At 43.4% G+C, this 27,899-nt stretch overlaps 2 protein-coding genes across 3 annotated transcripts; one reads left to right on the top strand and one right to left on the bottom strand.

Annotated features, from left to right (window-relative positions):
- The first annotated feature begins 724 nt into the window (after positions 1–724).
- LOC308588075 (ubiquitin carboxyl-terminal hydrolase CYLD-like) lies at positions 725–17,385 on the top strand. Of its 2 annotated transcripts, none has more exons than XM_081196295.1 (12): positions 725–825; positions 3,700–4,128; positions 4,626–4,758; positions 5,876–6,017; positions 6,664–6,771; positions 8,489–8,568; positions 8,786–8,852; positions 9,649–9,778; positions 9,965–10,073; positions 10,169–10,281; positions 11,631–11,814; positions 12,596–17,385. In XM_081196295.1, the coding sequence occupies exons 2-12, from the start codon at positions 3,715–3,717 to the stop codon at positions 12,793–12,795; spliced, it is 1,680 nt and encodes a 559-aa protein (XP_081052421.1). In that variant the 5' UTR covers positions 725–825; positions 3,700–3,714; the 3' UTR covers positions 12,796–17,385. The 2 variants fall into 2 exon arrangements, with proteins under 2 accessions (XP_081052421.1, XP_081052422.1); XM_081196296.1 differs by having other exon boundaries at positions 769–820.
- RAB5IF (RAB5 interacting factor) lies at positions 16,820–22,187 on the bottom strand. Its single transcript, XM_081196804.1, has 4 exons — positions 22,024–22,187; positions 20,726–20,829; positions 17,696–17,825; positions 16,820–17,384 (listed from the first exon to the last, which is right to left on the bottom strand). The coding sequence occupies exons 1-4, from the start codon at positions 22,153–22,155 to the stop codon at positions 17,343–17,345; spliced, it is 408 nt and encodes a 135-aa protein (XP_081052930.1). The 5' UTR covers positions 22,156–22,187; the 3' UTR covers positions 16,820–17,342.
- Positions 22,188–27,899: the final 5,712 nt, after the last annotated feature.

Genomic DNA, 27,899 nt, shown 5'->3' with positions numbered 1-27,899 from the left:
CCTCAGTACAGATGGTCAATTTGTGGTTGCTTCTACATGACCTCATTATTGAGCATTCTCCCTGATTTGTTTGTGCAAGGTTTGTTAGATAACATTGGCTATTTATTGAGCATGCACTCTGATTAGTTTGCAGGGAGGTTGTTCAACATTGCATCAAGCAATTGTTCTCCCACTTTGTCCCATCATTTCCCCATCTCTTTCATTATTGCACAAAGTCCAATTTTGTCAAGGGTAGGAGAGAAGGCTTGCTGTGCAAGAGCACCAAATCAACTTTTAATTATGATACCTGAATCTGGCATTATTTGATTGAATCCCACCTGGAAATACAGTAGTAACATCCCAGAAGCACCCTTTAATGCAACAGGGTGATTTCTGTTTTGATTTATGATGGCACTAATCTTTATCTTGCAACAGGAGTGCAGTCACTGTACTGTACTGGTGTAATAGTGAAGGCAGGTGGGAGCCTTGTAGTGAGGTTAGACTCACAGAAGACAAAATCCTGTTTACTCCTTTAAGGTTACGGAGTGGTAGATAGTGCATGGAGACACACACACACACACACACACACACACACTGTTAAGCACTTTGCACATTGGAAGTGCTTATTTGTTGCCACAGTTTAGAAGAGCTGTGGGTCTTCTTTCCAAGGGCGGGGCCAGAAGTTAGATATGCCAATGTTGTTCTGTGTCTTAAAATCCACCCTGGAGGCTGTACTGTATTGCTACAGAAGAAGCAGGACACACCCTTGCTGCTATTTATAAAAAGAGCAAAGCCGGCTCTTTGCAGTGACTGACAAGCCAGGAATCAGATCCCTTCCAAGGTCAGGTAAGCAAAACTGCGTTGTAGGGCTAGATGTAAAAGCGACTGACAGACTTTGTATACAACAAATAAAAAAATAATGAAGCAAGTAAATTGGTAACTTTCCACTTTCATGACTTTGTCTTTAAGTTGATTTGGATATAACAAAAGCTGGAGAGCCAGGTGTGAGGAAATAACATCCAGCCAGTATTTTCTATAATGTGTAAATGCAAGTTTGCATTCAAAATGTCAGACAAAATTCTTTCCCCCTCTAAACATTGGATTGTTGTTGTTTAGTCGTTTAGTCGTGTCTGACTCTTCGTGGCCCTATGGACCAGAGCACGCCAGGCACTTCTGTCTTCCACTGCCTCCCACAGTTTAGTCAGACTCATGCTGGTAGCTTCAAGAACACTATCCAACCATCTCGTCCTCTGTTGTCCCCTTCTCCTTGTGCCCTCCATCTTTCCCAACGTCAGGGTCTTTTCCAGGGAGTCTTCTCTTCTCATGAGGTGGCCAAAGTATTGGAGACTCAGCTGCACGATCTGTCCTTCCAGTGAGCACTCAGGGTTGATTTCCTTAAGAATGGATAGGTTTGTTCTTCTTGCAGTCCATGGGACTCTCAAGAGTCTCCTCAAGCACCATAATTCAAAAGCATCAATTCTTCGGCGAAACATTGGATACACTGAAATAAATGCATTGTTTTACAATGCCATTCAAACCCAATGGTGATCTTCATTTCAGTTATTTCAGAAAGGGGAAAGTTTCAGCCTCCCCCCAAGTGTCCCTATTTTCCAGGGACATCACTGATTTAGAGAAAGCATCCCAGTTTCTGATTTGATCCCGGAATGTCCCGCTTTTCCTTAGGATGTCCCTATTTTCATTGGAGAAATGTTGGATGGTATGGAGTTATCTGACCCTCAAGCTTTCTGAAGGCAATCCTGTATAGGGAATATTTTTTTAATGTTGAATGTTTTATTATGTTGGAAGCTGCTCAGAGTGACTGGGGCTACCCAGTAAGATGTGTGGGGTTTAAATAGTAAAATGATTATTATGAAATGGGACGTCCCCATTTTCATCAGAAAAATGTTGGAGGGTATGCAGTTTTCCACATTCAGCATTTGGATTTTTTTCAAGTGTACAATTCCCCTCTTCTGCAATTATATAAATAGTATAATGATATCTCCGATCTTGCCATGTGATGAGTTCAAAAATTAGGAAATAGCAGATTTAAAAGAGTCAGTGTAACTTTAATCTGTACTATTAACTTACATTGGCAAAAGTTTTGTCGGTAAAGTTAGCTTTACAGAAGGCTGTAAAAACGCAGGTGTATAGTCCTTCTGAGCTAAGGGTGCATTGATTGATTGAGCTGGGGCAGAGAGGGTCACTAACATAGCCTTAAGGTCCCTGAGAAGGGGAAAAAGAACATGAATAGGGGCTTTCTTATTGTTCATTCTATTCATTGAGCACACTGCCTCTAATATGTGCAGCTGGGAGGTGGTGGTGATGGGAGGTGAGTGAGCTCTCTTGGGCTGCATGTAGGAAAAGAAGTGCATCGTGTCAACCATCACGTTTTTGATCTTAGAGAAGCAGCTGCCCCTGGCCAGAAATCTGAGCTGAAATCCTGCAGTTCAAAACTAAGCTCAGCAGGCAATCAACTGTTGTTTCTGTTTCCCATTTGTCAATACGGAGAAGATATTGGTCAAATTTACAGATTATTGTAGGGGTGAGGAGCCTGAGACCCTCCAGTTTGCTTGGACTAAAACACCCATCATTCCTGACCCTTGCCTACACTGGTCAGAGTTGTGGTCCAACAACATCTTTAGGACAACACAGGCGCTCTATCCCTGGACTACTGAAATATTGTATATGACGTTTGAGCGCTTAGGAAATGTGCTATAGAAATGCCAGGTCATTATAATATGTACAACTGCATTGCTTAATTGACTAAGGCTGCATTCCTAAGCATACCTACTTACCTGGGAGTAAAGCCCAGTGAACCCAATGGAACTTAAATCTAAGTAGAAATGGCCTTTGACAATTAAGGTATTTTGTTTTTTGGAGGACCCATCTATTTTGCTGAATCTATATTGGTCTATTTTGGTAAGAATAGTTTGTGTTACTCATTTTAAATAATTGCAACTGTCCTACATGTTTTTATAGCTGTATATTGTATTATTCCTGCCAACCTAGCAGTTCGAAAGCACTTCAAAGTGCAAGTAGATAAATAGGTACCGCTCCAGCGGGAAGGTAAACGGTGTTTCCGTGCACTGCTCTGGTTCGCCAGAAGTGGCTTAGTCATAATGGCCACATGACCTGGAAGCTGTATGCCGGCTCCCTCAGCCAATAAAGCGAGATGAGCGCCGCAACCCCAGAGTCGGCCACGACTGGACCTAATGGTCAGGGGTCCCTTTACCTTTAACTATTGTATTATTGGAACTCACCTAAGATTGTAAAGGGCAGGTAAGAAACCTTATATATAAATTATTGTAGCTGAGTAAAACATTTTTGATAAATTAAAATTATATTCTAAATTAACTGGGCAACAGATTATTTAAAAATATAATTTTAATATTAAAAAAATAGATAAAAAGTGATTTCCTAAAAGAGTCCTCTTTTGTCCCACACAATAAATGGATCTAAGGCAAAACTTGCAACACACTTGCATGATTTAAAAATAATGGAAGTATTCATTCTGTTTCCAAACTACTGCTTTTACTTATATACAACCGTATGCAAATCAAGTCAATTAGTCTGCAACTATAATTAATGAACATGGATTTCTTCAGTTGAGCAACAGCCCTGGTCGCACTATAAAACCCCACCAACTATTTATGACCCGAGTTTGTCTCTTGCAAGCCTCTGAGGCAATCATCTCCTATCCTGATTTTTTCATGTTTACAGGTTGTATTCGCTGCCATGGATTTTGCTCCAGAGACGAAAGAAGCCTTCATTGTAACTCGAGAGATCTGTGCCGGCAGGAAGAAGATCCCCTTGGGGTCCATAGGATGCTTTGTGGAGGGCAAGCACAGCAAAGGTCGTATAGTTGACATGAAGTCCAGGCCTGTCATAGCCCTGATGAGCAGCCACATAAGACCTCTCAGCCGACACCAGGCTGCCCTGTTGCTCACCATTGAGAGCCCACAAAAGAGGCATAGCCTGTTCTGCAATGAACAGCTCTTCTCTTCCATTTGCTGCCTGAGGATCCATGATGTGCTGCAACTAAGATATGGCAGAGTGGCGACTGTTGGTATTGTGAGGGGCTTCTGGGAACGGCGCAGGAAACCGGGCAGTGGAGAGCTGAGGATGGTCCTCATTGAGGTGGAGTTGCTGGTGAGGCCATAGCAGGGCTTAGCTTCAGGGTATTCTGGTACTGTTCTGCTCCTGTTAATGGCCAAGCTTCTAGTTGCTATGGAGCAAAGCCTTCAAATTCCCCATTTTTCATCACAGGTCCTTCTCTGAATCCCCTAATCCTTTAGCCTCTTTGTCTATGCATCTTTGCATCCCTTACTCTTTATCACCTATTCTTAAATATATACTTTATGATACCCCCTATATGACCATTCTTAAATGCATAAGGCACTACCTTTGGCAAATGGAATTGTCCCTAAAATAAACTGGTACTGCCATTGCAGCAACAAGTTTGGGAGGGAAAATATAGATCAGGGATGTGGTAGCTCCCATCTGCCCTATCCAGCATGGCCAGTGATCAAGAATGATGGGAGATGTAGTCCAACTGATACAGGTTCCCCGTCCTTGGTAATGGATTATTGCTTCAAAAAAGCAGTATTCTCAACACCGATTATTATTTTCTTTGCTTCTTAAACCAGGATCCAGGAATTATTGCCCTTGGTAACAGCTCCTCCAGGCTGAAAATTGATGCAAGCAAGATTGTCGCTGTTAGCTCCAGCATTACCAACCCCGTTTGGTGCAAAGAGATTGGCCAAAGATCCCTTAAGAAAGGTAAGAGTAGGTGATGAAGTTGCAAGACCTCAGCCCCCTAAAATTTCCAGTTTGTTTGCACAATATTCCTTATTAAAGAGATCCATGGTTTTGAGATCATTGTCCCCCAATTTCTTAGTTCTTGTGATATCCGGGAAGATCACAAACAAATGAGTTATGATTTGTACTCCGCGACCTTGGTGTGCCTGGTAGTGTGTTTGTGCACCTGTAAGAGACATGCCTGTTAGGTAATAGAAGTGCCCTTCCCTTCTCTGGGTGTGGCTCCCAACATAACTCAGTGGGAAGGAGCTGGAACCTTAGTCTTGCCTGGGCAGTGAGTCCTAGCTAGTTACTGTTAAAAATAAATACAACTACTGAAATTCCCCTGCCCTCCTGCTGCCCTCCTGCCACTTTCTGTCATTAGGGCAGACCCACTGCAAATTTTCTTTCCCAAACTTACAGGGCAAGAGCAAGCAGCAATACCATGTGATCTGAAAGGGACTTCACAAGATCTCTTCCAGTGCCACAGAGAGTGCTGGGATGCAACTTAAAATCCGGCCCCCCAGGCAATTGCTTGGATTCTTTGGCAGTTGGGCATAAAACACAGGGCAGTATTTCAAGGCATCATAGTCTTGCATCCATGGGAGGGGCCTTACAGTCCTCAGGGATCTGAAATTCTGATCACAGGGAGGAGAGTAAGAACGTTCAGACTGTCCCTCTTGTAATCCCCTTTCAGGTTTCCCTGGGTGTCTGCAGGCCCTCAATGTTAAGGTTGCCATATTTCGAAAAGTAAAAACCAAGACACCCCAAAAGTTGTTGAGCTTTTTAAAGTTTACTTGCCAAAGATCCAGGACATATTGCCCCCCTGGACGTCACTTCTGCCTTTGAAATCCCCGTAATGTCCAGGAAAATCTGGACATATGGCAACCCTACTCCATATTGTAGTTGTGGGACTACAACTACCGTCATCCCTGACCGTTGATCATGCTGGCTGGGACTGAGGGGAATTGGAGTTCAGCAGCAACACCTGGAGAGCCATGTGTCCCCCATATGTCCTTGTTTAGATATTTTGGCTCTCGTGGTGAAGGTAGGGTTAATAACAGGACCATCATTTACCACACCCCAACTGTTCTTCTAGCGGGCAGTTACATAATGGAGCACTTGGCAGAGGATGTTGCTGAGGCAGCATGGGAACATGACGTCCTGCAGAAGATGGAAGGCATCATGAAGGGCATTCAGGGGCACTGCAACTCCTGCTACCTAGACACTACCCTCTACAGGTTTGTTCAGTGTTGGCTCTAGTTGGGGTCCAGCTCTGTGGTCTCTCCATCATTCCACACTGCCTCCTGCATTCAGCAATGCATTCAGCAAACCCTTCTCCCCTTTATTTTGCTGTCTTTTTCTGATCATAGTGCTTTGGTCTTTTTTGCAATCTTCATGGTCCCATCCTTCTTGCAAAATTCCCAGCTAGACCAGGAGTAACCAACATGGGCCCTACAGATGGACTCCACATTTGGAAGCTGTATACCTCTGAATGCCAGTCGCTGGGAATGGCTGGGGGGGGGGAGTGCTGTTGCGCTCATGTCCTGCTTTCATGCTTCCCATGATGGCACACTGGAGAACAGATTGTTGGACTACATGACCCATTGGCCTGATCCAACATGGTTCTTTTTAGGATTGCAATTTCCATCATCATCACCACTGACCATGCCTGATGGAGCGGATGGAAGCTGTAGTTTAGCAGCGTATGATGAGCTGCTACACATTGACTACTAGACAAACCCAAAATGGTACCCAGCCCTTGGAGGGCCAGTTCCATCAGCAGCTACACTAGGAAGTAGCAGGCCATGGTTCCCATTTTGCACAAGGGTGATGACCTCCCTTTCTATTTCAGTTCATGTGTTTTATGTGTACATTTCTTTGCAGTTTATTCAGCTTCTCCTCTGCCTTGGATGGCATCCTCTATTCATCTGAGGTGCGCGATGCAACAGTGCAGCAAATCTTGAGGCAGCAGATTGTGCAGCCTTTGAGACAGTGAGTTCCATTGCATGTTCAAAGTGCTTGTACTCTGTCTGTGGTATTCAGCGATGGACTATAATTTATTATAGGAATAAGGGAACTTTGGACTGGACTTTTCATCCTGCCTAATTAAGCAGGTCAATAATAGAAAATACCATACTGTAGAGGTGGGGAACAGCTAGTGGGGCCAGATTCTGATCTCCCCACTCCCATGGACCATATTGACAGGTGAGCAGGCACTGGCTACACAATAGCATTTCAAGGATCTCTCTAGTGCTGGAGATCCTATCTGGGCTCGCTGTCACCACTGATAAGCCAGTTGGCACTGCAGCAAGCCTCACTTGTCAAGTAACAATTGTGAGTGCACTTAAAGGCTCCCAGTGATTTCTTTGCAGCCGTGTCTCTACCTGCCCCACACCTGATGTCACCTGTTATCTTTGGGGGCAATGGCCTTCTAGGCCAAACTGGAACCTATGCCAGGCCTGATTTAGCCCAAAGGCCAGAGGTTCCCCACTGCTGCCTTATTTATTTTAGGAAATGCACAAAGAGCAAGACCTCCTTCCCCTGGCCAGTGAAAATTAGTATGCAGAGTGGTTGAAAGAACTGATCAAAATGTCCACAGAAGTAATTATTGGTGTGGTTACGACAGCTTCTCAAAGAGCAAATTGCTGGCCTGTGTTAATTAGTACAGAGCAGGGGGTTGGGAAATGAATCAGGCTAAACTCCAAGAGATTATATTGTCACAGCATGCCCACTTGCCCCACAACTGCTGGAGAAGTAGCACTGGGATCAACGCTGACTTCTGGTGACATCCCGCCAGAACTCACTGCTGCTGCTTTGCACCACAGAGGCACAACCTAGGTGAGGGGTGCAGCATAATAGCAGCAGCTGGGTGGGGCAGCACTTCCCATTTCCCCTCAAGCCGTGAAACAGGATGCACCACCCCATCTTTAGATGTTGCTGCAGTATCACTCCTCTCACCCCTGACCAACAGCCATGATGAATTGCAGCTTCCACCAGCACCAGCCAACATCTGGACAGCCACATGTTCCCCACCCCTGCTTTATAGTGAAGTCATGCATTTCACTGCATTATATACATTTCATGGAATTCATAAAACACGTTACTGTTAAGAGAAAATAGAGCTATAGCCTTAATTTTTTCAGGTAGCCCTTGAAGGAAATATCCTTGTTGTCATGCAAACACCAGCACATCTGCTTCCAGGTGCAGATTTTAAGGATCCTCTTTGGACCATTGAATGAACCGGCTTTTCAGGAAGGCATGAGCTGATGTTTAAAGGCTTATCTAGTATTTTACCTTTATACTTTCCACTTCCCCCAAGTGATAGGAATTTGCAGGGCTGTCTATTACAAGGTCAGTTTCGTGGAGAGAATGCAGGCTGTTTTGTGTTGTAGTTGGTCAAAGAGACTAAACAACATGTTTAGCTTTTTTAAAAAAATGTAATTATACACATTGAACATGGACAAGACACAGCAGGATTAACCTTGAAACAGCATCAGTTTCTGCCAAAGCAGCTGCATTCCCTTGTAGCTCCCTGGGGCTGGTTTTTTCCTAGACAGTCCCAACAGCACACATTTCTTTCTCTGGCTAAAGACAAAATTGTGAGCAGGCAGGTGCAACTGTCATTCCTAGATGATCTGGGTTGCCCATTAATGAACATTCATTGTAAGCAGGCGAGCACATAGCTCATGCAAGTATTGATCTTTCACAGGCATGGCTATGTGGGAGCTGAGAATGTGATGAACTTGAGGAGGTCGCTGCGATGTGACAGCTTTGTTACAGAAGAGAAAGGTAAGGGACAATGTCATCATAGTCCATTCAATGCACCTCTGGGGGCACGGGGAGGTCACTTTGCCACTGCTTGCTTCCCTCCTCCCCTAAAAAAATACACTCAGACACTTTGAAGTATCTGGAATATGTCCACAAATGAAGAGTGTGCAAACTAGGAGTATAGTTCTGCACACTGCTGCAGGCCTTTTGCTATCCTAATGGAGACTACTGTTGACAGATCCAGAGGAGTTTCTGAATGTCCTTCTCAGAGAGGTCTTGGCTGTAGAACCCTTGCTCAAAATCAGGTATGGCTTTGATCTGTTGATCTTTTTATTATCTTGGCTCTGAGGGTCAGTCACCAGGGCAGTATAGCTACCATGTGACTAGGGATGCCAACTCTTGGATTCATAAAATCTGGTGACTAGGCAAGGCCTAGGATTGGAGCCCATTTCAGTGCAGCACTGGGTGTGGGTGGGATCCTAGTTGTGTCACAGGGGTGAGGACAGACGGCATTGAGTTGAGATAGGTTGGGAGGTGAAGTTTTTCAGTAGGAAGGAGCCCAACACAAAAGCTGTTAATTTGCCTAAGAGGTACAGCTTCTATAAATTGGCTGAAAATGAGAGGGCAGGGAAAACAACTTGAAAGCAAGAAAACAATGGCTTGGTCAATATTATACCCCAATAATGACATTTTTAAAAAACATGGTGGTAGTAGTCAAGCTATAGACAGCTACTTGTGCTGTTTTGATTGGGAAGGTATGGCTTGGCCCAGATTCTTTGCCTCCAGGCAAACACTGGAGAAAAAAAGCTATGGGTAGCACACAGCCACCTCCACTGTTAAGCCTCCAGAGGTAGTATTTGTTGCTCTCTCTTGTAATGCAATGAATATATTCCTGCAGTAGATCTTGGTCCTGACAAATGTGTGTGGTTTTGCTGGCCTTAAGAGCAAGGGATTCATCCATCCTCCATGCCACTTTTGTACAGACTTTTACTAGACAGTGCACTTGTGATAGTGGCTTAACATTGGTATACATCTACGTGTACATAATATGCTTCAAAACAACTGAGCTTCAAAACTTCTCCCCCCCCCCCGAAAATTTAGGTCAGACAACGAAGTGCTAGAATATAATTGCTACCAGATCCTTGCAGAGAAAGATGCTACAATCAAAGTGCCCACTGTGCAGCAGCTACTGGAAAAATCCCTGCTCTCATATGGCTTAAAGCTGGATGAGGTATGCAAATGGCTTTAGGTAGCACTGTGTATATTTCAAGGTTAGAATATTGGATTCTTGGTATTCTAAAGACCTCAACAACCACCAAGAATGATCTATTCAGGAGCAGTTCTATTTGGGCCACTCCACCTTGAGCCAACTTACAGCAAAACACATACACTCTTCAAAAAGGTCCATTTCTTCCAGATTCCTTCATGCCTCATCTTACAGATGCCTAGGTTTGGGAAGAGCTATAAGAAGTTTTCATCAGTGTATCCCTCTCTCGAGCTTGACCTCACAGATATGGTGGAGCAAGGTAAATCAAAGATTTGAGACTGGTTGGGTTTGATGTTACTAAAAACCGATTGAAGACTGCATTAACAAACCTGGGGTCTTTTTCTATGATTGTAGCTCCACAGGTGTGTTGTGTTTGTGGAGGAGAGGCAGCCCACGGATGCTCACGGTGCCAACTGGATTCCCTCCTGCATCCCAAACTCATTAAACTGTTTGAGAACCTTTCTAAGGTACGAAGGAGCAATGAATGATTGTTTCATGATAGTTCAGTGGGAGGGTTCTGTAATGACATTGGCAAGAGTTGCTAGCAGGTAGCCAAATGGTCCATGTGAACAATGAGACTTTGTCCTTAGGTTTTTTAATTAAATTTTCATAACTTTAACCAATTAATTTCAAATCTATTACACATTTCTGTTACAATTTGACTTACCACGTTTCATTCTGCATAATATCACACATTTCAACTAATACATAGTCCTCTATTTCATATATTATCAGTTTCTTCCTGTTGCTCAAATTTCAAATCCTGCTCACAGTTTCATTTGGTCATCATATTTTTTCAAATAACCCAAAAAAGGCTTCTACTCTTCCATAAATTGTCCAGCATATTGATCTCTTACTTGCACTTCTACCTTTGCCAGTACCGCTTAGTAATTGTGAGCCTCTGTCTTCATCTTCAGGGATTTATTGCTACAGCTTCTTGCACACTTACATGTGGAGTTACCCACCCACCAGGCAAGCAAGCAAAAATTAGGCTTACCAGCTTTGGCACAATTTCAACAAACAACATTCTCCCTGTAGGTAGAGATGTGCATAGTTATCTCTGCTAGATTTCTGCTGGTTGTGCAGCTGTAAAAGGCACAGCACCCTCCCTGAAAAAGTTCGTAAATTTACCTCAAGTACCTTCCTTCAGAACTCTGTAACCTGCATATTCTCCTTCCTCCTCCATAACATGATAACTTGTATTCTAGGAAACAACACATTCTCCCTATTGGCAAAACCCAAAAGTATGTCCCAACTGGTTAGCCTCCCAGAATCCTCTTTGCACAATAAACATTCCAGGTACCTTAGGCAATTTCTTGGCCAAGATTTCCAGTTATAGTGAAAAACCAGCTACGCAAATGGCACAGTCTGTACTGGGCTGTCAGCTAGGGGTTTATTATTATTAATTCATTTACAAATTTGCCTTTTACGTTTTTATGTCTCAAGGCTATTTACACAGACATGGCTAAAATGGTTTTTAAAACAGTACAAAGAAATCTGAAAATAGGTTTCAAAGCAATGGAAAGTGAGCACCTGAAGCAGCGAGGTCTTTCCATGCAGTTGGAGAAGCCTGCCAAAACAAAAATGTCTTCAATTGTGTCTGGAAAATACAGGTGGTGGCCTCCTGCTGTAGTTCAACAGGTTTGCAAAGATCAAGCCTACATTGCTGGACTGCACTGAAGGGTGACACAGTCAAAGTGTGACACCCAGGATTAGCACAAGGAAACAGAACATTATAATCACCACTTCAAGATGCGGAAAAGCCCGAAAAACAGTGTCGAATTCTGACTAACATTCATCTGTTTCTTTCATCCAGCCACCATCTCATCAAATTGGACCGAAGCATCCTTACAAAGGACCCAACAGCCCTCCCACAAAGCAGTACACCTTGGATCTCTTTGCCGTCCTTTGCATAGAAAGCAGCCATTACGTGGCTTTTGTTAAATACGGCCCCTTGAGACACTCCTGGCTTTTCTTCGACAGCATGGCTGGCACACTGGGTAAGCAAGGATCTTGGGCCTTATTTGTGGGGGTTATTCTAAAAACCAGAGCTCCGCCAGCTTCAACACGTGTTTCCAAGGTTTTCTCTCCCTTTCCCATTAGTTCTTACTTCCTCGCTATTTTCACTTGGACATAGCTTTCTTCAGCACTGCTGAATCATGGCAACAAATATAATTACTGTCTTGCTCTTCACAAGCTCACACAATGCTTAACTACAGGCATGCCCCCCACCACTTACGCAGGGGTCACATTTTGGACCCCCCGTGAGCCTAAGTGAAAGTGCGTAAAGTGGGGGGCACCCTCTAAAAAGGCTCTAAATTCCCATTTCCCACCTGCTCTCCAGCTCTCTCTCCACACACAACTCTCTCTCCAACTAGAGTTGAAGTTCTGGGGCCAGCTGGAGGAGGCACAGAAAAGCAGCAGCAACATGCAGCAGCTGCGCTACCCCAGGCGTCAGCTGCTAGGTGAGGAGGCTGAGCAACCTAAACAAAGCCCTGCTGTGCCTCCAGTCTCTTTAGTGCTCCCTCTGTCCTCACCGACATCTTTTTGGGGCTCTGGGGAGGGTCTCCTCATGTGTCACAAGGACTCTTCAGCTCTCTTCTGCCATTTCCTGGTATGATTCTATAAATAAAAAATGGAGATGCTATATGTACTTCTCCATGTTTATTTGTTTGTTTTGTAACACAATACAATCTCTACTACTACTACTACTACTGCTGATGCTACTACTAATAGTAATCTTTAGCTGCCTTTTTTTAAACTGTCCCTGTTTTTCTTTAGAAAATGAGAAAGGAACTAATATTCCTGTGGTCAAGGCCTGCCCTCAGATTGGAGACTATCTGGCTATGACACCTGAGGAATTTGCTACTGTGGACACCAAGCAGATGGATGCATTTTCCAGGAGATTTTTCTGTGATGCTTACACATTCATGTTCCAAAAGCCACAACACGCTTCTTACAAGTATTGGTTCAGAAACTGAGCTCTCTCTGAGCCAGATCTTGGAGAGAGAATTTAAAAGCTCACAAGGACCACTATCTTCCTTTTGGGAGACAGAAGCATGAATGCTGGAACTGCCAGGTTATAGGCTTCTAATAAACCCCACCTCCAACGTAACAGCATTGGTCTGCGTTATAGCAAGCCATTGCTTTCAAAGCCATATTTTCTGGACAATCATTTTCTGAGACTTTCTTCCGGTTGACACACTGGTGTAAAGGTGGAAATCCCTCTCCACTTTGCAAGAAGCCAAGGAAGACTGCCCAAGTGATTGTGGTGTGTTTCATCTCTACAACACCTGTAAGGTGAGGGGAGATATTTTCCTGATGGAACATCCCAACCTACCTTGACTGGCAGCAGAAGATGCTGTACCTGTGCGCCAGGTGGGCATCAGCCTTGTTCACTGAAGGCTTCTGAAGCTGCTTTCATCAGGCACTGAAAATGAGCTCTTACTCATGCATACAATTTATTTGTTGAACATTCATCCTGATTTGCATCTACAAAGCTTACATGGAGGTTAGAATATATTCTTTATTGAGCTTTTATTCCAATTTCTTTGTGGGGAGGTTATAGGACAACTGGCATTCATCTCATTTTATTTGTGCAGTGTTTATACATCTTCTTGTTAACTGTTCACTCATTCTACACTTTACAATGCATTTTCACACCACCTTCCTGACAATTACGGTAGTGACAAGAGCGCCTTAATTGCTTGAATCCCACCTGCAAAATACTGACAATCTAGAGGTGCCCAAGGTCAGTTCATTTGCAACCCTGAGACCTTTCCTGTCCAGCACCCTGCGTATGACTTTATTTAGATCCTGCTGTTTAAGCTCTTATTGTTTTGTAGTTTTTATATAAATGTTGTTTTTAAGTATTCTTTTTGTACTGTGTTGTCTTGGCTCTACGACTGTAAGGGTGGTTTATAAATAACATAACGAAATGAAAACACATAACTTCCCACACAACCCTACAAGCCACTTTTAGAGAGATTTTGCTTTCACCTGTAATTCCTGCCAACCATAACTTTCCTGAGTGAAGAAAAATTTACACTTTTATTGAATGAGTTGGACTGGTAGTGTGGGAAGAGTGGGAGAGGTGAGAGTCAAGGATTGGTCCTCAGGAAGGTGGGTGATAGCTTCAAGTGTTCAGCTGTGCTAGAGAGGATGGTTTGACAAACTTGTCAGCTGGTACGAGTTTATTTTACACAGCCATGTTCTTTTCCAAATCAAAGATGGATTTGCTCAGTGGGAATAGAACTGGAAGCAATCTCCCTTGGGATATGCGGCTGGAAGCTAGGATATAGTGATTACTGAAGATAGGGGTATGAGATTTCCCTTAGGTTAACCATCCTGTAGCAGCTCTGAAAGAGAAACCTTCACATATTCTGAACAAATTTTATTAACAGCTGATAAGGTTGCAGTCTGAAGTTTGCAGCAAGATATTTTGTTTCAGAGGGTTGGAAGGAAAGGCTTAATAAATAATGGAAACAAACTTCTTTGGGGGGGGGGTTATGTGTATGACAGGTGGAAGAATGTTTTGATACTGTGCTTGGCTCAGGGTGTGTGTTCAGACAGAGGCTGTGTGTTCCCTCTTATGCTACTGGAACTGCCCAATGGAAAGCAAACTGGTCACAAAGTATGGCTTTGAAAGTCCTGGATGGCTACAAAGATGTTCAGGGTATTAGCAAGGTATGTGAAGGGAGGGCAAACCAATATCAGAGGAAGCATACCACCAGGTGAGTCTATCCTAACTTGTTCAACAAATCCTAGTTAAAACAAAGCATGGATGCATTTGGATAAAATGCTAAGCCATTAAGTGTTATCTTCAGTGTTCTTGGTCTCAAACACTTTAGAAACGGTTGCTGGTTTGGTCTCCTGTTCGTATTTGTATCAACGGGCATTGATTTGGAAAAATAATAATCAGGCACAGCATCAAAGATCGTGTTCTTAGCACACCAATGAGTAAAATCCACATCAAGCTGGCTCTGTACCTATCACAGATAGATGTCTTCAAAAGTCTGGGCTGAAGCTGGTCATTCCATTTCAGTAGACTGAAGCACAGATGAAACTGTGGCACCACATTTCTGAGGGCAATGGAAGAAGGATTTTCCAGTAACAAGTTATTGTTTCCTGACTGTGAAACCTCAGTGCCCAACCAGTATGAAATAAAGTCAATGGAATTACATAGACTGCATAACATAAAGCAAGAGTAATGATCATCCCCTCATGATCTGTAAATTATAACACAAAACCAAGATACTCTAGTGAGCGAATTTGGATAGATACAAAGGCTCACATATGCAAATGGAAGTTTTGCTTTTTTGTTGCCTTGAAGGCTGCTTCTGAAACTCCCCATGTTTTCATTTGGGCAGAGATGAGGAACCTGTGGCTATCCAGATAATGTTGGACTCAAAGTCCTACCATCTCCAGCCAGCACAGACAATGATCAGGGATGATTGCAGTTATACTCCAACATTAGAGAGGGCCACAAATCCTCCACCTCTGTTTTAGAAGTAGCTTGCCAAGTGGTGCAGGGCTGTTTGTAAATCACCTGGATGCTTCCAAATCCAGCATCACACCTGTACTGAGAGCGCCTGCCACAGGCAGCATGCATCCAATGCAAAATGTTTATGCAAAATCAATGCATTGTGGGAGTCAGGCACACTGCAAAAGACCAAGCACTCATAGGACAACAACAAATTACTTCAAAGAAAGCAGGAGAACTTCATTCACTATGTGATGAGAACCAATTTTTAAGATCACTTAGGCTAGTAATACTTGTCATCCTTTTTAATCCAGTAAGCAAGTATTAAGGGAGAAGTCAGCCCTCAATATTTAAGCCATTGTCTGAAATAAGAGCATGCCAGTACAAATGAAAAAGCAACATACCAGCTTCTTAATCATGTGACATTTATTAGAGAGCTTTCATGTATAAAATGATGTACTGTATTTGGTAGGTGACTGAAAGTGTAAGTAAACAAAATCAGATGCTGACTGAGAAATGGAATTTTAAACCCAGCAGAGATGAAAATTCTGAGGAGAAAAGGTGACTCCTTCTGGTTGATGAGGCGAGTGAGAGATTAAATCCACAAACCAGATAAGCAGAGGCTGTTAGTTGGCAACGAAGCCTGCAAGAGCAGCACCTGCCATGGCTCTCAGCACATACAGTACTTCAGGCTTTCATTTCTTTTGGCAGAATTCTAACAACTAACCAACGAAGAAGAAAATAGAAGTTTAAGGAAAGTACATTGAAAGTGACCTTGCTAAGTCAAAAATGCAAAAATGAGGGCTTAACAGAAGGCTAAGAAGAACTAGGAATTAATCCACAGTGTGTTAAGACTCAAGTCAGGTTGTCACCATAAGGCAGTCTTAGTGCAAAGCTCTTCTCTCTGCCCATTCATCTGAGATTATGATGAGAACAGACAGGTCTGGTCCTAGAAGAGACTACTTCCTAAATATATCCATGGAGACTGTAATGCATATTTTAGAAAAGATCTACAGTTAAAAATTTTAAGTGACCTAAACTAATGTACAGCCACCAACATGGTTATACTTAATGTCTTTATTTAATAATCAGAAACATCAAAATTGAAATTGTAGATCAATCCACTCCCACCCTGAAAGTGTTAATTCTGTGTACAGGACATTAGCTGCTTTAATTATTCCACGTGTGGTGTTTCAACTTCAAAATCCTAGAAAGATCCTGAAGTAACTGAGTTCTGAAATACGTCTTAATTGTTTTGTGCATTTAGACCACTGAACTCTGAGGTAGGCTCTTGAGAACTGAATTAATTTGTTAACTGAACTGTTATTGTGTTCCTAAACCATGGTTACTGTTTGTGAAAGTTCAGTAATTAAGCCAGGTAAATCCAGCACTTGCTCCATAAGGAATTAATGACAAAGTTTTAGCACATAATCTGAAGATTCTGGTTATAACACTGTTAAGCAACCAAACTTTAAGTAACCCTGAATGAACCAGTTAAAGACATTAATACTTAATACAATCAATTATCAGATTAGATCTTTAATTTTCTTAAAACAAGCCGAGGACAACCATTAAACTCTATGCTCTTGTAATCATTTCTGTAGAGTTCGCCTCCAACCAAATGCCTCATGATGTTTATGGTTTTAAAAACATACATCTAGCGAACGGAAGACAAGTTACAAACTGATTCGATCTCATTCAGAGAGGGCAAGATAATGGACACAAATTAATTAATAAAGTCACCCTTTTAGAATACAGAGGTTTGCCGTCACTGTACCAGGCAAAATCACAGAGAAGGTTGAAAGGTCGAACAGTCTTGTATTGTTTGCAAAACATTATGATGGCTTTTTTAAAAGTTCTGCAAAAGCAACATTTCTTTAAATAATCAGACAGGCTCAATTTCTCTTCTTGGAAGCCATTTGGCTTGTCCCATCTCCTTGGACCACGGGTATAAAAATGGGCTTATTTTACCTCCCCCCAGTTCATCAGAGGCTGCTTCTTAAAGTATTATTCAACTTATGAATACAACTGATTTGGCCGACTTCATCAATCATAATGGATGGCAGTGTAGAAGATTATCCAAACAACCTGAAAGGAAGTACAAACAAGATGACATCAGCAGCAAAGAACCTGATGTTTGGATTCAGTATTTTGCTTTCCTCTTTTTGAATAAGACTGAAACAACAGGTCATAAAAAGCTTTACAATTAGCTCTGTACTATAATCTGTACATTGCCCTTTTAAATTCTTGCATTCTTAAGTAATTTATACTGTTTGTTCCCTCACTCTGATTCCTTCCCATCTAGTTAAATATAGTTATGCTTCTTAGGTGGTGATCTGTCACTTGTTTTCCAATACGTGCTCAGGGCCAACAGTCAACAAATAAGGAGTATAGATTACCAAAAACAATGCAAAAGATGTCATGAACCCTTCTTTCGTTAGTTCCCAAGTTCCACCATACTCTTCTTCATCTATCTGCTGGAAGCTACTAAAATAGAGGTACAGGACACCAGCATTTATCAGGCAGAATCTGGAAGGGAGAAAGAAGCATATTGGAAACCATCACTTTCAACTTGCACAATGTAAAGACATCAGATGTGTCAGCCACACTCCACCAGGATGTTTTCTTGTGCAAGCTACATTGAAATTAATGGGAGATGCTGAAGAGCACTACTATGCTCTTATGTAGCTCTCATTCCTTTCAATAGAGCATTCGCAGGACATCTCTCTGGTGGTGTGTGGTTCATTGGTCAGATTCGTTTCTTCTACTCTGCCCTTTTCATGGCAGGGCTACCTCTGAGGACACAGTATATTGTTATACTAATTAATATACTAAGTTTACAATATTAATATTAAATTTAGAAGACTGACAAAATATATGTATCTTATTTAAAAAATTGTATGCCACCTTTCTGTCTCAAACAGAAGGGTTCAAGATGGCTAACACCAAAAAGTTAATATTTTTAAAAAAACATTCATACACACACAAGACAGCAAATGATAAAAACAAATTCTCAGGTGGTGCAATGGGTCACTGTGTTTGGCTGTTAACCAGAAGGTTGGTAGTTTCAGAGTTAGAAACTGGAATAGGAAAGCTAGGAGCCATGTGGGACCTGGGTTGTTGGCACTAAAATAAAATATGGCGTCTAGACATTTTGTTTTATTTTATGCTGCCATGCTACCCAGCAGACCACCTGATTCACCCAGCAGCAAAAAAAGAGAGATGCATCTTGCGCTGCTGCGCTGCCACACAAATCAGCTGGTCTGCAGGGTAGTGCAGCGGCAAAAGACGGGCATCTTTTGCTGCCGCACTGCCAGGCAGACCACCTGACTGCAGCCAGGCAGGTGGAGATGTTAGGCACCAAAGGTGGTGCCTGGACACCTCCATCCAGTCGCAAAAGGACGGCTAGTTTCAAATGCTGGGTGGTTCAAGCCCACCTACAGATGACTGTGGACAGGATTCCTGCATTACAGGGCGTTTGACTAGATGACCCTCAAGTCCCTTCCAAATCTATAATTCTATGATTCTATGAAATGGCATCAAGGAAAAAAAATCTGAGTCAAACACCCAGTAAGCCAAAGGCCTCCAAGGGGTGGGGGGACAGAGACCTTAAACATCAAGGACAGGGGTAGGTAACCTAAGGCCCATGGGCCACAAGCGGCCCACGGGGGTTGTTTAACCAGCCCCCGAGCTGCCCCCAAACTGAGCCACCCACTCGGCGAGTCCCCGCACTCTGCACTAAACCAGCGCAGCGCGGTGAGGGGACTTGCTTCCGTGGTTCTGGAAATTGTGTCTGCGCAGATCAGAAATTGTGTGCGCGATCTGGCCCACGAAGGGATCTCCGCTGGAGTGAACTGGCCCAGGTGAGGTAAACCTTACCGACCCCTGATCAAGGAGATTGAAATATCCCAGATAAGGTGTTCCCTAATCTAGGCTTGGCAACAAAGAATATTACAGATTCCCACCAACTGAACTTCAGGTGGAAGAGCACAAACAACAGGGGCTCATCTTGATGATCTGAGAAAGCAGGCATACCCAACAAGCAAAATATCCTAACTCGGATAAAGGCAATAATTGGCAATTCCGAACTGAGCTCAGAAACAAACCAGAAATCAGTACAAAAATCAAGTCGGATGTTGCAAATAGCCAGCTCTAGTCAACAATCTTGCCAGGTGAAATTTCTAGGTCCTTTTCAAAGTCACCTCATATGAACTTCATGACTGAGCAGAGATTTAAATCTTGGGTTCTTTAAGATCAGTATGCCAATAATTACACCACAATGGCATTCAAGCTAAGCTAAACTGATGAAGCAACTGAATTTCCCCACACTGAATTTCTTTCTCCCTGACATTTCCAACCTAATGTCCTGAAGTTAAATGTGGTTAGGAATTTGCAAGCAAGGCCACAATAAGCACTAGTCTGAAATCGCCAACCTCCCTCCCCGCACTCCAACAAAGACCTCAGAGTTTACAAAAATGGATGACTAAGACATGTTCAAGAACTTTAAATGGTATTTGTTTACTAACTTTATTTTCCTTTGTCACAGCTAAGATGATACAGCACATTCTTACCAACCAACTTCACAGACAAAAACATTTTTAGGCGCTATTCATGTATAGAACTGAAACATTTAAAATATCAAGGCAACTATATTAAGGTCTACCTGCCTTTGGACATCTTTGGGAGAAGTAAAGGCCAAGGACTAAACCGTACAGAAATTCAGAGTGGAGTCCCTAAGACAATTGAATAGCATCTTGTACACCTCCTTCCGGCAGCTCAGCTGGTGCCAATTGCATTGCTCTGCTTTCCTCAGGACCACAGTGAGGCCAAGAGGGAGGTCTTGTCATTTGGGCAGCCCAGAACCTCCATACGCACTACCCAGGCTTGTGCCCTGGAATGGTCATTTTGGTGCTGCTAAGGCAGCAAAAACAATGTAGGATGCAGCAGTTACAAGTTACTGGTCTCTGCAGCCACAGCAGCCACCGTGATTCTCTGGTGGTTTGACTTCCCCCAGAGATGTATTCCATTGTCTCTTGAGACAGAGAGATGCCAAATATATCTAGGCCTCTGAGTTGCTAGTGTTACTGTACGTTGACTGCATAAAGCACTACATATAACCCCCCCCCCCCGACTTGTTTTCCTCTAGACATTTCTGGGTATGTGTGTCCAACCCCCCCCTTCCCTCCCTCTATCCAATGAAAGAAAGATATTATTCTCTATTTTCCCACAAAACACACTGCAAAAAAATTGCAGGCTCACAATCTTGGAGTTGCCAACTCACAATGGTTTATAATGCAATGTATATGGGAAATGAATTTCAGATCTAGGGTTTAGAATTATCCACCTTGCCATTTCAGCTGTCTCCAATTTTTTTTTTTGACAACTTTTCCAATATATAACAACAACAAAAACAAGAAACAAAAACTTACATTGCTATGCCCACAAATCCTTTCAATGGAACAATGCCCCAGATCACTCCCAAAATAACAGCAATGATTTGCCGGAACCAGTAAATCACATCTAGAAATTCATCCTGTGGAGAAGAGACAAAAATCAAAGTTCATATGGATCTGTAATTCACGTATCTTACAAAATGCCCCTTGGGACAAAAGGAAGAAGCTCTGAAGATACATTTTGGGCTGGAGATGGAGATAATAAATAACTGTCATATAGCAGTACTTCCCACTTAATAAAGGATAAGTCTCAAGGTTCTTCTAATGTATTAAGGAAATATACTAACATGAAGTAGTAGGATCCTGAACTGAATCACTAAGACCAACACTGTAAATGTCAAAGGCTACCAACCAATGTGCATTTTGTACTTGGTTCTGTTCTATGATGATATTTTTATATAAGGAAGATAAGCCACTCAATAGGCATCAGGAGACAATAGAAGAGCCAAAGCCAAAGCACCCTACCAGGCACCCTACTTTTGGAGGAAAAACGGTAGTGTTTTGGGATGATAAAAATTTAACACCACTGGTGCTACTCACTGTCGAATTTAAAACACTTTCATATGTGTTGCCCAACCCTATTTATTTAAAAGACCATCCCACAGAATTCAGTGGGTTTTGCTCCCAGGCGTGCTATATTGTCAAAGCTCACTGACTACAAAGTAGTTTGTCAGAGGACTTCCTACAAGGCAACAGCAGAGCCAGAATCCAGATCAAGTATTTCCAGTTCCACAGCCTGCCTCCAGCAGGCGGGGCAAGGAGGGTGGTCAACAAAATAACGTAAGAGCAATCTGAAATTTGACAGGGAAGGATTTCCAACGAGCAATTGTTTAACCACCATGGACTTTGAACCCTGACAGGCAAGTGTTAGAACTAGGGAGAGAGGCGCCTTTGGCTCCCCCCGCTTTTACTATTCTGCACGCTGTGTTTATTATAAGCCGCCTGGTAGTGATATTTGCTAGGAAAGCCACTTGAAAATATAAACATTCTAGTAGGGGATAAATTGTATTTCTGAAATGACAGGTGGTGATGAAGGAGGGAGTAACCAGCTGTGGGTTTGGGGGCGTAAGGACTTAGCAGGAGTCAGGATCCCTCCCTTCGCACTCGGCTCCGGTGGGAGTCCCGTCGGGAAGGAAGCAGAGCAGGTCCCACTACGACCCCGGGAGGCCGCAGGTGCCACTCGAGTCGCCGCAGCCGAGGCTCCAGCCAACGCAGCCCCTCCAGGCCAAGGAGCTCCCCGTCGCTGAGGCAGCGCGGCCCGGCCTAGGCCTCACCTTGTCCTCCCAGGCGGAGTCGCTCCGCAGCGCTTTGCCCCACAGCGAGCCCTTCAAGGCGCCGCCGCCGTTGGCCACCAGGTGCTGCTGCGGGTGCGACGTCGGCTCCTCCTTCCGCCGGCCGCCGCTCATCGTCCTCTGCCGCCGCCTGCCTGCCTGCCTCCCTCCCTCCCCGCCGGGCCGCCCTCCCCCCGCAACACTCGGCGCTCTCTCGCAGCACCGAAGGCACCCCGCGCGCCCACGTGAGCGCCGGACCGGCGACCAACCAATCGCGTCGCCCCGCTCGGGCCCACGCGGCTCCGGTCACGTGGCCGGAGCGCGCTACGGCGACAGAGATGGGCCATATCGCGGCTCCTCCTGGCCTCCGCCGGCGGAGGCAGCGCAGACTGGCGCCTGGAGGAGGGAGGAGCACGTGGCTGCTGAATCGCACGGTTGTAAAGGGGACCTCCGAGGGTGATCTAGTCCGACCCGCCGCAGTGCAGGGATAACTGAGTAGAGTAAGACTGGCAAAAGGGGCAGAGCAGGGCTACCTATATATAAAAGTGTGTGTGTGTGTGTGTGTGTGTGTTACAATGTGCTTTTATCATCATCATTAATCTTTATTACGGTCCAGAGACCCAACAAATCGTTACAAAGCAATACACAATTCATACAGCCTACCTCCAGGTTAAACAAGCATTTTGTTAGAATATAGGGATCATTGGTTCTTGCAACCACCGATAAAAACTTTGCCACTGCTAATGTTGTAGCGTTTGTCCGGTCTTCCAATAGGAACCTGACATAGTGAGCCTCTGATTTTCCCGGGAAAGGTACCAGCAAGGGTAATATCAGTTCAGCCCTGGCTTGCTCATATTTTGCAGAGTGCAACAAAATATGTTTTATGGAATCGATGTCTTGAGCACACGAGCAAAGTCTGTCCTGGTAGGGAACACGTCTCAACCTGCCATCCAACACTGCAGAAGGAAAGACGTTTAGTCTGGCTTTGGTGAAAAGACTTCGATAGTTTGGTACTGTCAGCTTTTTAATGTAAGATGTTAACTTAAAGACATGCCCATATTGTACTCCTACTGCCAGCAGACTACAGACTGTGTGTGATCAAGATCGCAAGTCACTGTGTGCATTATCCCATAATCTTTGCTTTAACGTCTTTAGGGCGCCTTCATAACCCAGGTAATACACTTGGGGGTGTGTGATAGACCAATAGAGGTGGCTTTTTTAGCCATGGTTTTCTGCCATTTGCTGACAAATTCCTCATTGGTCAGGTGTTGGTACAAACCCTTCCCTAGATACTTCCCCACCACAATGTGCTTTTATTAATTCTTTCCCAACCAGCAGGGCTAGCCCAGGACATTTTGGCACCAGAGGTGAACCACAAAATGGTGCTCTCCTCCCTGCCAGTAAAGAAAGGAGGAGTGAAGATCTACATCAGGATCTGCCACCCCTGTGGATCCTTTTGCCTGAGGCATTGCCTCACCTTGCCTTATAGGTAGGCCGGCTGGCCCTGACAACCAGAACCTGTTTGGAGCAAAATCAGAACAGCCTTGAACATATTCTTCCAAGCTTCAGACATCTTTTAAAAAAATTAAATAAAAACTCTGCATTCATGATGACTTGCACTGCTGATGCCATGTAGGTTGGCCATAGGGCATCCATAGGTGCAAAGAGCCCACACAGCTTTGTTTCCCCATCAGTGCATCTCCCATAACTTCGTACTAAAATCCTGCAGCTTTTTTATACCACAAATGTATTATGTTTGGTAATACACACTGGGCTCAGGTAGGATGAGAGAAGGGAACTGGAACTGGGTCTGAAGTATGAAATGTTTGCAAAATAGTAACTTAATACATAAAACAATCCTATGCTTGACTGCTCAAGAAATCCCATTTTACAAAAAACAAAAACAACCCCCCCCCACAAAAATAAAATATAAATACAAAAAAATAAAATAAGTTAAAAGCCCAAACAGCATAAAAGCACTATGTCACAGGATTAAACATCTACGTCTTCCCCAGCATCAAAATATACATGGGATTGTGCCAAGTCTCCAGTACAGTATTCTGTTTCGATATTTTTATATAAAAAAGGAGTTACAAAGGCTGAGCAGTTCCCTTCATACACATTTGATTCTTTAACAATTTTAAAGAAGACATCCCAAATTATCAAGGCTGAAAGTGACACAAACAGGTGTTTTGAAACAATGTATCATATAGGTACACTTGTTGCAGAAAGGCTACAGGATCTTTTTGAGTGTACACTCAACCCATGCCATATGTGAAATGGTCATGTAATATTGCTCATGTAACAAGTGAAATGGCCCTCTGGGAAAGGGAAGCCCTACTCCAGCCCTAGTTATACATAAGTAGACAAGGTAAATGCATGTGCCTTGTGCATCGAAAGGTGAAACCAGCCAATTCAGCAGGGCCTCAGTGCATATATGTGCTTGCATCTATACCTACCATATGCAGTAAGTAGGCTGCCTTCTCACTTGGGTGGATTTCCCTTTCTGGCTCAAGATGCAAGATTGCTTTCAAATAGGATCCTAATACTACGTTCACTGGCCGCAAGGTGGCAGAAAGTTATTGTCTTCCACAGCTTTCACAACAGCCTATTATGATTCTTCCTTGACCTGTGATCTTCTTTCCCATGGGATCACAAATATAGCCATGAAAGCTAAAAGGCACTTGGGAATTTACACTACAGTGGTACCTCGGGTTAAGTACTTAATTCGTTCTGGAGGTCTGTTCTTAACCTGAAATTGTTCTTAACCTGAAGCACCACTTTAGCTAATGGGACCTCCCGCTGCTGCCGCGCCGCAGGAGTACAATTTCTGTTCTCATCCTGAAGCAAAGTTCTTAACCCGAGGTACTATTTCTGGGTTAACCGAGTCTGTAACCTGAAGCGTATGTAACCTGAGGTACCACTGTATTTGCTTAACTCATTGCTCTCACAGTGGGAATATGGCTCCTAAAACTGCACCACAATATAACAAAAACTATTAAACACATAACAGCTGGAGCAGCTGCAAAACATCAAAGCCAAACCTTCCAGTGGGCTTACTTAAATTAAAAAAACAACCCCTTCTGGGCCACAAATTGGTGAAGAGTCAGAACCAAAGAGGAGAGTGTACCTGCCTATCATACTGGCAACTTGGCAGGAGCCTCCAGAACATACCTCTGGAAGTATGTAGTTCTTTATTGTGCTTTCAGGTCATGGTATTTATTGACTTTGTGCCCAGTATTGCGAGTTTCCTACATACACTGATGCCTCGGGTTAAGAACTTAATTCGTTCTGGAGGTCCGTTCTTAACCTGAAACTGTTCTTAACCTGAAGCACCACTTTAGCTAACGGGGCCTCCCGCTGCCGCCGCGCCACCGCTGTGCGATTTCTGTTCTCATCTGTTGTTAACCCGAGGTACTATTTCTGGGTTAGTGGAGTCTGTAACCTGAAGCCTCTGTAACCTGAAGCGTCTGTAACCTGAGGTACCACTGTATTACTACCAGTGCAATCTCAAGCGTGTTTCGTGAATATGTTTAGGATAATGGCTAAGAACATAGTTCTGATTGCAAAATGTTTTGCTGGCTTAATTCAAGAATTGAATTATTATTATTATTACGTTTCTATCCCACCTTTCTTCCAAGGAGCTCAAGGAGTTCTTCCCGCCTCTCCATTTTACCCTCACAACAACCTGTGAGGTAGGGGTTAGGTTGAGACATGGTAACTGGCCCAAGGCCATCCAGTGAACTTAATGGATGAGCAGGGATTTCAACTCTGGTCCCCAAGGTCTTAGCTTGACAATCTAACCACTATGCCACACTGGTTCAGAGAGCAGGACTAGTGTAGTGGGACTGCCACCCAAGTAAAGAAATATTAGGCTGCAATCCTAACCCTATTCATCCAGGAGTAAATAATGACTGGTTTTTACTTTTTGCATTGTATTCTTGTAAACCACTTAGAGACTCTTGTATTTAAGCAGTACATATATAAGCTCTTTAAATAAATAAATAGATCAATTATTTTCCCCAATCAAGTAACTAACTAATAAATTGTCTAGCACGTGTGCTTGTCCAAAAGTAAAACTCACTCATATGCAGTGGGGCTTTCTCCAGGCTGGTATGCAACCTAAATGCTGCAGCCCTAGTTAAGTGGGTGAGTGGTAAAGCTAAAATCCCTAAAATTTGATTAGTCATAAACTCCCTAAGGCTGCAATCCTATACACGTTTAGCTGGGAGTAAGTCCTACTGAACTAAGTGAGGCTTACGTCTCCATATAAGTGCATACAATTGCACTGTAAGTGGTGCAAGCCTGTCCGACTCAGCTCCCTCTCTGTAATAGGAAGCTAATAATGCCAACCTACTGTGCAGAGCTGGTGTGAAGATTGAGTAGATAATGTATGTGAAATGGTGATGGGGATATTCCAAAGCAAGTCTGAGCAGATTTCAAGCTTGGGGGGTCTGTTTTGCTTTTTACTGGAACCCTGAGATTCACAAAACAAACTGGGGGCAAAATATTGGCAGTGGGTGGAGACAGATTGGAAAAGCTGCTTTGGGGGCAAAGTCAGTTATCTACCACAAGAGCCATACATACAAGTCTACATCCGAGTTACTGTAAATCAGATATTCTAAAACAGGAAATCTTCTTTTTGCTGCTATTGTAAACAATTGCTAGTCAGAACCCTTCATCAGTCTACAGCAAATCATCTAGCAATCTGCCAGGAGATCCCAATCAATATTTGCCCAGCTCTGCTGTAGACAGTTCAATAAATGTTAAAACTATCATTATGATCTCACACCGTTACAATGGTTACTGAATTTTGAAGTCCTGCAAATATGTATTCCTGAGGAAATGGTTAGGAAGCAATTACCATTTATTTGTTGTAGAAAATAAATAATAGTAAGTCTTGCCTTTCAGCTTTGAACATATTTCAAGGCAATTTGACAAAGCGTGACATACATGTGTAGAAATGATAATATTTCAGTGCAAAGGCGTTCTGTCTGGGTTTTATGGAAATGTAATGATTTGAAGTTGTTGTTTCCAAAACACTTTGCATTGTATTTCATCAAACTTGCTCACTACAGCATGACAGGCCTATTACTTGCAGTGCATTCCTCTGCGTGTCCATGCAGAAGTAAAGACCTCTGAGTTCAGTGGGATTTGCTCCCAGATAAAGTGTTACAGAATTGCTGCCTGGACAAAGTGCCCTTTGCATTGGAAGCCAGCAAAGGTGGTGAAGAACCTGAAGATCCAATCCTACGAAGAAAAGCTGAAGGAGTTGAAGATGATTTTTAACCTGGAAACGAGATTAGTAAGCAGTATGTGAAAAGCCATCTTCAGCTATTTGAAGGGCTGCCTTATGGCTGATGAAGCACATTTGTTTTTGGTTGCTCTGGATAGGGTCTAAAATATCAGGTTCCACCTCCAGTACTGAAGGCGGCATGCCTCTTGAATTTTAGTTGCTGAAAATCACAAGCAAGAAGAGCGATGTTGCACTCATCTTGTCAGCCCCTGTGAGAACAGGATGCTGCGCTAGATGGACCTTGAACTTGCTCCAGAGGGGACTTCTTAATCTAAGTCTTAATGGAAGGTAAGGCAGTCTCTAACCTAGACAGCATCTTAAAAAGCAGAGACATCACCTTGCCAACAAAGGTCCGTATAGTTAAAGCTATGGTTTTCCCAGTAGTGATGTATGGAAGTGAGAGCTGGACCACAAAGAAGGCTGATCGCCAAAGAATTTATGCTTTTGAATTATGGCGCTGGAAGAGACTCTTGAGAGTCCCATGGACTGCAAGAAGATCAAACCGATCCATTCTTAAGGAAATCAGCCCTGAGTGCTCACTGGAAGGACAGATCCTGAAGCTGAGGCTCCAATACTTTGGCCA

Source organism: Podarcis bocagei, assembly GCF_964188305.1.
Source record: "Podarcis bocagei genome assembly, chromosome: 5".
In the NCBI taxonomy this organism is placed as follows: Eukaryota; Metazoa; Chordata; class Lepidosauria; order Squamata; family Lacertidae; genus Podarcis; species Podarcis bocagei.
Note: the sequence above shows the minus strand (reverse complement) of the source record. Positions and strands in the feature narration are given on the sequence as shown.